The sequence below is a fragment of the Cylas formicarius genome, unplaced genomic scaffold (genome assembly GCF_029955315.1).
Source record: "Cylas formicarius isolate icCylForm1 unplaced genomic scaffold, icCylForm1.1 PGA_scaffold_5__7_contigs__length_24384050, whole genome shotgun sequence".
Classification (NCBI taxonomy): Eukaryota; Metazoa; Arthropoda; class Insecta; order Coleoptera; family Brentidae; genus Cylas; species Cylas formicarius.
In genome coordinates this window covers 3,622,712-3,633,249 of record NW_026844341.1, presented here as the reverse complement: position 1 = coordinate 3,633,249, position 10,538 = coordinate 3,622,712, and the positions used below count along the sequence as shown (strand labels likewise).

Sequence of the window (10,538 nt, the reverse complement as noted above, 5' to 3'; positions counted from 1 at the left end):
GATCTTGAACCCAAGCCAGAAACATATGTCCATTGCCATCCATTGTGAGCTGAAATCGGGTCTTCCATTTTTTCATATCATTTTCTATCCCTATTCTTAAATTCTCACCAATTTAACATGATGCGAAATATTCAACTTGTAGTAATGAAATAATTGAGTAATAATAGTGAACTCGGTTCCTTCTTTTGTAATACTTTTTTTAATTGATTTATTCGAATTGCTATAATTGTTACACAATCTACGTATTGAAACTTTTTGAAATAGTTCAATGTCGACAAGTAAATATTTACCCAAAAAATACGCACTAATTTTGTCATCAAATATATCGCCGCTTTGTTTATTTTGTCGAAAGTGATTAGGTTCATAATAAGATTGTGAATATAATTGAAATTTGGCAAATCTAGCGTATAATCGGAATTTTTAAATCAACGTACACAAGTGGATGCGCAAGACATAGAATTGACATAGAATAGGGTCTCATTTTGGATTTTATTTAATTTCGTTTTGAACAAAACATTTATAGTTTTTGCACCCCCTGCTGTCCTGCGTGGGTTAAATTTGTTTTAAAAAAATGTTTATCGCAATGGAAAATGTGACCGATAATTCTTTATGGCACCAATTGGTATGAACATCCTTATACGTAACCATAAACTCAGATTATTTTACAAGATATTTTTAAAGATTAAAATAACAATAAGCTCGTAATTGACGAATCATATTCTGGAATTCTGATTGACTATTAATTTATAAAAACGTATTTAAGCCTAGAACTCCCACTATAGGACTAGGTTTAGATTATGTTTTCCTAAAGAAAAGTGATACGTATCCGAAATCACTGCCGATATTTGCATATTTTCCTGTGAAAACATCGTATATTTCTAATATTTGCCATTTTTTCACCGACTACACAGTATTCGCCATTATTTGACACCGGTTAATTTTGAAAGATAGAAAAAAAAGTGTAAATACAAAAGTTTGAAGATTTTTGCTTAATTATCTTATGCAAATGTCAGAAAAAAGAAGCGACGATCGCAAGCTGTCACAATGACAGCAACATTATTTTTTTAAAACAGAATTCCCTATATATTATTAGCTTAAATCCTAGGTCTTTTTTTTATTTCAAAAACATGTAGTTTATTGACATTTGATTTAGCCGTTTTGGAGATATTTCATTTTAAAAGTATCATTCGATTTCTGTTTGTTTTACTTTTGACAAGTAGTATACTGAGGAAGAAAAACGCTAAATGATAAAATTATATTATTCAAACAATAACAATATCAATAATTAATGCTAAACAACTCCCAAATAACCTCCATTATTTTCCATACATAAGACAATATTTCCTTTCAATTTTCTATTAATTCACGAGGTGCTAAAATCAGGGTTTTCTCTGTTTAGATTTTGGTTAAATTTTGAATTGGAAGGAACATTGCACATTTGAGATAATTTTTTTAAGTCAGCTATAGAATATTCAGGATTTTCTAAAAAATATAAAATATAAAAATTAAGAAAGTGGAACTCAAAGTCATGATGTCAAGTGCCATAAGAGTATAATAATTTAGCTCGAAATTAAAATAATATATTGAGGTTTCATCAAAAGTTCTTTCTATTGTTCGGGTCTTCCGTGTGACACTAGTTCGGTCCTCAAATTGTTTAATTGCATTTTAAATTGTATTTATTGAGGGAACTCTTCTACCCGGATGTGTTTGTCGATTTTCCCTTTTAAGCTGAGTTATCTGACAGACTTGACCATTTTTAAATAATATGGTTGTTGTCCAGAAATCGAATGATAATTATTTTCCAACGGAAATACCTCAAAAACGACTAAATGAAATGTCAAAAAGAGCTACAATTTAAACTAATAGTATATAGGACATTAAATTTAAAAAAAAAGTTGTTGCTGTGATTTTCTGACATTGCCATAAGATAATAGAGCAAAAATCTTCACACTTTTGTATTTACACTTGTTTTTCGATCTTTCAAAATTTATCCTGTAGGTGGGTGTCAAAATATAATGAATTACCCTGTACAAAAAAACATAAATACTAAAAAAGATTGAAGAACTACCTAAGTTTTAGAATAGAAAGTCCCAAGAATTCTGAGTTTAATAAACATATTGTATGTAAACATTCATTGAAACTGCTGACATGGTGCGCGCATTATATTTTGTACAAAATCGTTACAACTTAATAAAAGTAAACTTGAGTCGTCAAACAAGAAATATTTGTTGGACATAACGGAAATAGTATAAAAGAAAACTGTACAACTGAAACAACATCCAATTGATATTAAAAGCGACCAAGAAAATGATTAACTGCGATTTAAATTCTAAAACTTATTTCGCCGTATGTTGTAAGTCTTTTGAAATTAGTCTGGCAAAATGTTATTTCTTATTATCTGTACAGGCTCCAAATAATGGATAAAGAAAAACATTGCCGAAGTAAGCCGCCCAAAAAGTTACTAATAATTTCAATAGCAAAATGAAGAACGACAACCATTAAGGTTCAATCATCGGACATACTAGCTTTAAGGAATTAGAGTTTGAGGTCGAACCTTTAACCAAATGGCACCATTCATTCACCAACCGGAGTTGTTGACCGGAGGGAGAAACATCGATTTTTTCCAGAAAATTTACGTTTTCGCATATTTCACATAAAAAAGTATTATCGATAAAACTTAGGAGTAACACAAATGAACTTAATAGCCAAGTAATCGAGTACGAACACCTACGAAGTTGATGTCAAAAAAGATAAAATTCGGATACATAATATTTGCCAATCAATATAAAAATAAACTAGTACATAATATTCTCTCTGTAGCAGCAAACGTAATCAAAAGATAATATTATCTTAGTGTCTCTTACGGGCTAGTATATCCGAAAAAAACTAGCAATGAAAATGCGGTTTTGGTTTTGGTTGGAATATCTGGGCAAGTTAGCTCAGAATAACTTCAACACCAGGAATCGAAAAATGTCTTAACTAAGCAAGTTGACGCTCCGAATTTTAATTAACTTAAATGTCAAATGTAAAAACTGGTACATTTGAAAGTCAAAAGCTTAGCCTTTAATTTCAACTTATAGAATGTAGTGATGTTTTAGCATAAGAAAAAGATATAAGTATAATCTTTTTTTTTTCAGAGAAACTTTCACAGGCCACTGTAATACTTTTCATGAAATTTCTGGATTCCTCCTGCGTTGGTCAGTTTCAGCCACGCTCTGAAGAAGCCAGCAGGATGATTGGCGAATCGTCAGCAATTTCCACTCAACAAAAACCGACGCAGGAGGAATCCAGAAGTTTTATAAAAAAGTAAGAATAGTCTTCTTACATTACCTCTTCAGTTTTCCCTTATGCAGATTCTATTATTATTTAATTTTGGGAGTTGTTTCGAAGAATCAAAAATCGGATTCTGTAAAGCTACGTGAATTAATGAAGCTACCGTCTCTTAGTACGAAATCTTATCTAAACCCGCTACTCAATAGAACACTTCAAAGTTTATTTTTAAAATATTGGGAACTATAAATTGTGCAACCGTTTGAATGTTTTATTCAGTTAAGCGGTAACCAATAGGCGGAACCTCAAAAATGAAAGTCTACGTCGCGATTTTCACCTCCCTCTTGGCTTTCCAGGTAAGCTACTGCTAAAGAAAATTAAGCCATAAAAGAATTTTATTACAAATTAAGATGAAGGAGTGCTACTTTGAGTGATTGATTTTTAAACCAAATCCTTTGATGATTATCAACCGCGAAGCATTTTTTTAGGCCACCCAATCGGCTAGTGTGACGCCGTTCGACATCGGAGACGTTGTCAGACCCCTATTCAGCGCGTTCGTGAACGGCCTGAGTGAGTTCGAGCAGAATGCACAAAAGCAAAACCAAGAAATCCTGGCTAACATCACGGCGGCTACCGAGAATATTCTGGAACAGAAAATCAAAATCGCCGACCAAATTTTCGATGGCAAGTACATTTTTATAATAAAATTTTATTGATAGCCTTCGGCTTCAAGTGGAGCAAAATAACCAAGGATCAAAAATAGTCATTTTTTCTAAGAATTTTATTTATTCTTCTATTCCTCCACGCCTTATATTTTATTATAACTAAAAAAAAATCATTATTTTTCATTTTATCATAAAAACTTTAGTTTAATTTGTCATTTGAACTTATGAGAGGCTGAAATCTTGGTTGCAGTTTGAAAATGCCACACTAAATTCACAAGTTTATGCCATATTATATAGTGTTTTTTAAATTTATTATATGGTATTATTATTATTAAGTTTTCAAAGAAACTTCCTTTTTGCTGAGTCGAAATTGCTGACGTTTCGCCAACCATCCTGTTGGCTTCTTCAGAGCTTGACTAAAACTGAGTTTGCGAGTTTCAGTCAAGCTCTGGAGAAGCCAACAGGATGGTTGGCGAAACGTCAATAATTTCTACTCAGCAAAAACCGACGCAGTAGGAATCTAGAAGTGTTGGTTAGTTTTTGACAGATGCCAAAAGTTTTATACCTAACTTATGAGTTGTCGCAGTCGCAAAAACATTACTCAAACTTCATGTAAGATAATTAATAATAGAAATTGATAAAAACAACAAAATAGGAAGTACATAATTATTTTGTCCCATTTTAACGAAATGTTTTAGTAAATATTAAGTTGAACACCACTAATGGAAATTTCTAATTGTTTCTAAATATTTTGTGGTTAATTAGAATTGGTCACTTTTGTGTGTATGTTAAGATTGTTAATTTTAGGCAACTATAGACCAGATTAATCAAAACAATTCATCTTTCGAAAATAGGTATAGGAATAAAAATAAAAATAATAATAAATAACACACATAGTCATTCAATGCCATCCTTGGGGTTCTTTTTCTTACTGGAGGCAATTTTTCACTGATGTTCCTATAATTTGTTTAATTAATGTTCAGTTTTAAGCCAAATTGTTCACTTTTCTGTATTAGTTGCTTAATGAATACGTGATAGAGGAGCAGACTCAAATTTTCAAAAAAATCTGTTTTCGGTCCTCTGTAAACCTCTAATCCATCTAAACCATCGACCGATACCTTTGGCACATTCACAACAACTGCTAAAGATGTTCTGTCAAAATTTCCACTAACTAGCGATCCTACAGGCGTAACAGATGTGCTTAACTCATTCCTGTCCGGAGTGAGCGAAAATGCCAACGACGCAGGCAAGGTAATAATCCAATGCGTGGAGGCGGAAAAGGAAGACGCTCACCAAGTGCTCGTGGACACCGTCACCGACATCACCAGCTGCGAAAACCAAAACCTCAAAACTCTGGCCGATGCCCAAGCCGCGGTGCTCCAACCCCTGGGCGTTTTGGTAGACAAGCTGATACCCATAAACGACGATCTTCAACAATGCATATTCGGAGACCTGTGCCTGCTCTCTTTTTTGCAAAGTTTGTCCGAATTGGGAGACGATGCCAATCAACTCGGCGATGCTCTCAAATCTTTGATCGCCACGGTAGTTGAGTTCGCGCAAGAAGCCGCCGTGTGTGCCCAAAATGAAGACGACACGTTGCAGCAGCGTGTGGAAGACGTTTTCAACAACGCCGCTGCTTGCATTCAAAACAGCTTTTCTTCCAACAACCAGCAACCCACAACCGACCAACCAGCAAGCGAAGCACCAGCAAGCGAAGCACCAGCAAGCGAAACACCAGCAAGCGAAGCACCAGCAAGCGAAGCACCAGCAAGCGAAGCACCAGCAAGCGAAGCGCCACCCAGCCCAACGACCCAACAAAGTTGAAACGGGCAATATTAATAAATAGTTAATTGTCGTTATCGTATACACGATTTTGAAAAAATGTTTTTTCTTCTTCTTCCTCCAAAATACTCAACTATACACGAATCAAGGGTGCAGGGGTTTTCATAGATATTAGCTAAAGCTTGAATTTTGAAGATACTCGTACTCAAAATTCACATTTATAATTTTTTGATCACAAGCATGAAAAAAACTAAAAACCCAAAAATCAGTAAAGAGAGCGCAGAACATATTACTCGGACGCCCAACGAAATTCAACAAGCTGCCGCCGAAGCTACAGCAGTTTACCTATTAGCGAGTCTATGAAAATTTTGATAAGTGAAGGAAAGGAAACTGTAAATTCTTTTTCATATCGCGGATACAGTGACGCCTTATTTCTTGAGTTACAGTGCTGTAAATGATATATCAGGTGTGTTCAAAAAGTAAGGCTATTATTGTAATTGGGCGAGCTACGTATGTTGGTACACATATTCCTAATATATGTTCACAGTTTCAGTAAGTTTGCACGTTTACATTTTTTTGTCAGTCAGAAGGGTTCGGCGTGTTTTGTCTGCTCGGCGATTTTCTGCTGTAAAAAAAATGAAACAAAGATTTTGTATAAATAAAATTTTGTGTAAAATATGGAATACAATTTTCTCTAGGAAGCTAATCACTGCTTTGCATGTGTATTCTTTACAGACTTGGCAAATAGGAATTCTTTCAAGGCACAGATAGCGGCTATTAGGTAACAGTTCCCCTTTGTGATTTTAATAAAAGGGCCTAATTGGTCAATATGTATGTTATCCAGTGGTACTGCTACTTTTTCTATTAGATTCAGGTACCCCTCTTGCTTGCCAGAGGTAGCTTTATTGTAGGCGCATGGCAAACATGCAGAAATGTATCGAAAAACGTATTTTCTCATTCTTGGGAACCAGTAATTGGTACTAATGCTCGCCACATTTTTATCAGTGGCGAAATGGCTTTGGTTGTCGTGGTGATAAATGGTTACCACTCGTCTTGCAGCATTCGGAACGTACCATTTAGCTCCATCGGGTAGTTTTCTATACAGCCTGTGGTTTTAAATTTCATAGTTTTGTGAATTTTTTTGTCATCAGAATCAGTTGGTTTTCTAGACAATACTTCCAATAAATACTTCCCCCGATGGTCCTTTATTTGGGCAGCTAGAATCCAATCATCACGCATTATAACTGAATTGTTAGGTTTAGGGTCCTCGACAGGATTACGACTTAAAGCATCAATATGTGCCATTTTAGTTCCTGGCCAATATTCTACTAACAACTTGAATTCCTGAGTGATCAATAAGATTTCGTTTTGACATTGCTGTTCTCAGTGCGTTACAGTCTGTTATTATTTAAAATTCGATTCGAAGCAAGTAAACTCGAAATCTTTGAAGTGTGTTGTGTGTGTGTTGAATGGTAACGTTCTTCTTCCTTAGTGGTATGACGACTGAAATATTGAGCGGGTTTTACTCTACCATTTTCTTGTTTTTGTAGTAGAATCCCACCAAGTCCGAATTTGGAAGCATCCGTATGGACCTCAGTTTCCGCTTTTGTTTAGTCATATATAGCAAGTACTGATCTTTCTGTTAAGATTTTCTTCAATGTTTCAAATCCATCGGCTTGATATTTTTCCCACTTTAATAAAACATTTTTTTTTGTCAGAGAAGTTAATGGTCGTGCAATTTCGGCAAACGATTTCACGTATTTTCCAAAATAACTGCAGAGGCCAACGAACTGTCGAATGTTGTTGGCGTTTTTGGGCATTGAGAAATTCTTTACTGCTTGGATTTTTATAATACCGGGCCGTGTACCACTTGCACTAATCTCTTGTCCAAGGTAGTCGATATGGGTTTGAAAAAATTGGCACTTTCCAATCGCAACGTAACGCCAGCTTTTCGGAAAGTTTCTAGTACATCTGCAAAAGCGATCAAGCCGGAATTGAAACTTGTAGATGGTAGTAGCACGTCGTCCATATAAGCTAATGCCGCAGAAAACCTCATAGCACCCAAAATTTTATTAATCGTTCTTTCAAACATGTCCGGGGCGTTTACCAAACCAAAAGACATACGAAGATATTCATGCTGCCCATCTGCGCAGTAACGAAAGCCGTTTTCTGCCTCGAGTCCTCTGCCATGGGCATGTGGTGGTACCTACTAGCCATATATAAAGTAGTGAAGAATTAGCAGCACTTAAGCACTTTACCGTCTTTGCGTTTAACGCACGAAAAACTACGCACATTCTTGTTGTTTTTCTTTTTGACCAAAATAATGGGGCTTGGGGGCGGAATAGATTCCTGGATTATGTCGGCAGATAAGAGAAAATTTATCATGTCACGGACCTTTTCTCTTTCTTTAAATGACAGATGATAGGGCCTGTAAGTCACTGGTTTGTTGTCGGTTAAATGAATAGCCATTTCTACCCCCTTTATTATTCCTAATTCACCAATATTCTGAGGGAAACAATCATTTATTTATGCTAACTCGATTATCTGTGTCTTTTGCGATACATGAAACACCCCGTAAGAAGATCTGACCTTCCGCAAAAATCAGCGGACTCTCGGACATATTTAAGATCGTAATTGTGGCCACTCTGATTGATGTTGAGAATCACATATTCCTTGGTAGGTTGGAATGACTGACGTTTGTCGACATCACCGTCGTATTCATTAGTAGTAAAACATGTCACAAATCCTACGTGGTGGGTGGGGATTTCCACCTTCTGTTTGGCTCTGAGCGTGATATTAATAGGCAATTCATCGATTTCGGGAAGGTCCGCAATTTTCGTGGTGAATAGCCGCACATTGCAATTCTTGACCACAGTTATTACTTCTGGATTGCTTAAAACTGAACTGTCGATCAGAATAGACATAGTATGAAGATGATCCGGCACAACATACACAGGTTCACTTTGGCGATACCCGAGACCTTCGATCTTCCTCCGGCAAAACCATTAAAGTATACTTCATCATCTGCTTCTCTGATTGCGACTACTCCCCCTAATCCCCTAAACGAATATCCATTTATATATTTTTTTTGAGTATCGCAGATTAGTGTTTTGTGCTCGTTCGGTTTGAGACGGTTATTTTTGTTTCTGAAACATTTCTCAACTGGATGTCCTAGTTTTTTTACAGAGAGAACATTCTTGTCTTGGTTTAGGACAGTGAGTTTGCATATAACCATTTTCATCACAGTTATAACATTTACCACTTGCTTTTCGTTTAGAGTCTGGTTTTGACTGGTTTTCTCGGTATTCTGATCTGTTCTCATCTGGTTTCTGTGCGAAATTGTGTTTTCTTTTGTGTGTGCACTTTGGTATTTGGTATTGTCCAGAGTCGACAAATACTCCCGATAGAAGTCCGCTGGAGAAACGTACCTCCCAACTTTTGCTCCAGATTGAATGGTTTTATCAGGAATACCGTCTATTAACATAGCGACTGCATTTTTACCGGTTATTTGGCACTGCCTCAACATCTGGTGCTTTGCAAAGTAGTAGTTTCCTCTGGATTTTTAACTCTGAGTATGAGATTTTTAAGATTTGTCGGAAAGTCCTGATGATCAGGGAAAGCCTGGATAAGTAACTGCTTCCATTGATCTCACGAACGTCTATAAGCATCTAAATTACATATCAACTTTTTGCAGTCACTGATCACTCAATAATTATTCTTAGCTTAATTTAACACGTAATTACTAGTCCACCAATAGTCCCCTAAAACTAACACACAGTCTTTTCGAATAGAGCGCAAAAATGCCGCCGCTGCACTGTTAACAATGAAATAATCGTATTCTTCGCGAAGTATGTTTGTTGAAAACTCGGACAGGAAAACGTATCGCTTGGCCTACGAGCACAAACAGACTGACTACCCATTGTAAAAAATCGAACTATTCTTCAAGCAAGCTCATCGGTAATTGCCCGCATCTGTGTAAACAAACTTATCGTTCGTACCCTCAGGCGGTGCCTTGGGTGACATCACCACCTGCGATTGTATGGTCCGTCATAAATATTTCTAGCTGCCTAGTTTATATTTTTACAATTGCAATTACGGAGCTATTTGATCCTCCGAGTAAGTAAGCAATTATGTACCTGATTCTCGAGCTTTGACACTGTTGTCTGCTGTCACTGGACAGTTCAAGTACCTGTACAACATTCTTCTTTTTGTATTTTTGTGACATCTACATAGCTCTTCGATGTTTAAACAACAACAGTCTTTTTTAAGATTAGAGATTATATTTACGGTAGATAAAGCTAGGTCATAGGAATACAGATAAATATTTATTAAAATCTTAAAACTAAGCATTTTTTTAAGGTTCCAGTTTTTTAACATTTAAAGTGGAGACCGAGGAATAACGCAGTGTTCCCCTGTTAGAAGAAGACAAGACAACGCAGAATTTGAAGACCTAGTTGAGAAGGTAGTCGGACCTAATGACAATTTAAAAGACGAACTGAATCAGTAAATTAAAAAACAAATCCATTTGTCTTCGGATGCTAAACAAATTGTTTCGGATGTTTACAATTTTATACGAAATTCAGAAGGGGAAGTAGAGCAGCAATAAAAACAAGATTGCATTCGAAAAATCGTCACTGGGTGGTGCAAGTTCGTAGCGTCCAACGCAAAGCAGCTTTTTATTATAAAAGGAAATAACTTCGCGGTTTTGTGTGGTAATGGGACGCATTGTTTTTTTATCATGCTCCTGCGGACCGCTATGGAACTTTCTCAAAATCGATGTAATTTAATTGTGCATGAACCCTGTATAAAATGTCCTTCACA

The 10,538-nt window shown here is 35.9% G+C and overlaps 1 protein-coding gene across 1 annotated transcript; it reads left to right on the top strand.

The window, feature by feature from the left end:
• The first annotated feature begins 3,484 nt into the window (after window positions 1-3,484).
• LOC132702513 (uncharacterized) lies at window positions 3,485-5,827 on the top strand. The gene is made up of 3 exons (XM_060671182.1): window positions 3,485-3,626; window positions 3,759-3,954; window positions 5,122-5,827. Exons 1-3 carry the CDS (start codon window positions 3,582-3,584, stop codon window positions 5,757-5,759), a joined length of 879 nt encoding a protein of 292 aa, XP_060527165.1. The 5' UTR covers window positions 3,485-3,581; the 3' UTR covers window positions 5,760-5,827.
• The last annotated feature ends 4,711 nt before the right edge of the window (window positions 5,828-10,538 follow it).

Coding starts and splice junctions, on each gene's coding strand:
- LOC132702513 (XM_060671182.1), top strand. CDS start 3,582: ATGAAAGTCTACGTCGCGATTTTCACCTCCCTCTTGGCTTTCCAG. Junction 3,627..3,758: donor CCTCCCTCTTGGCTTTCCAG/GTAAGCTACTGC, acceptor GCATTTTTTTAG/GCCACCCAATCGGCTAGTGT. Junction 3,955..5,121: donor CGCCGACCAAATTTTCGATG/GCAAGTACATTT, acceptor GCGATCCTACAG/GCGTAACAGATGTGCTTAAC.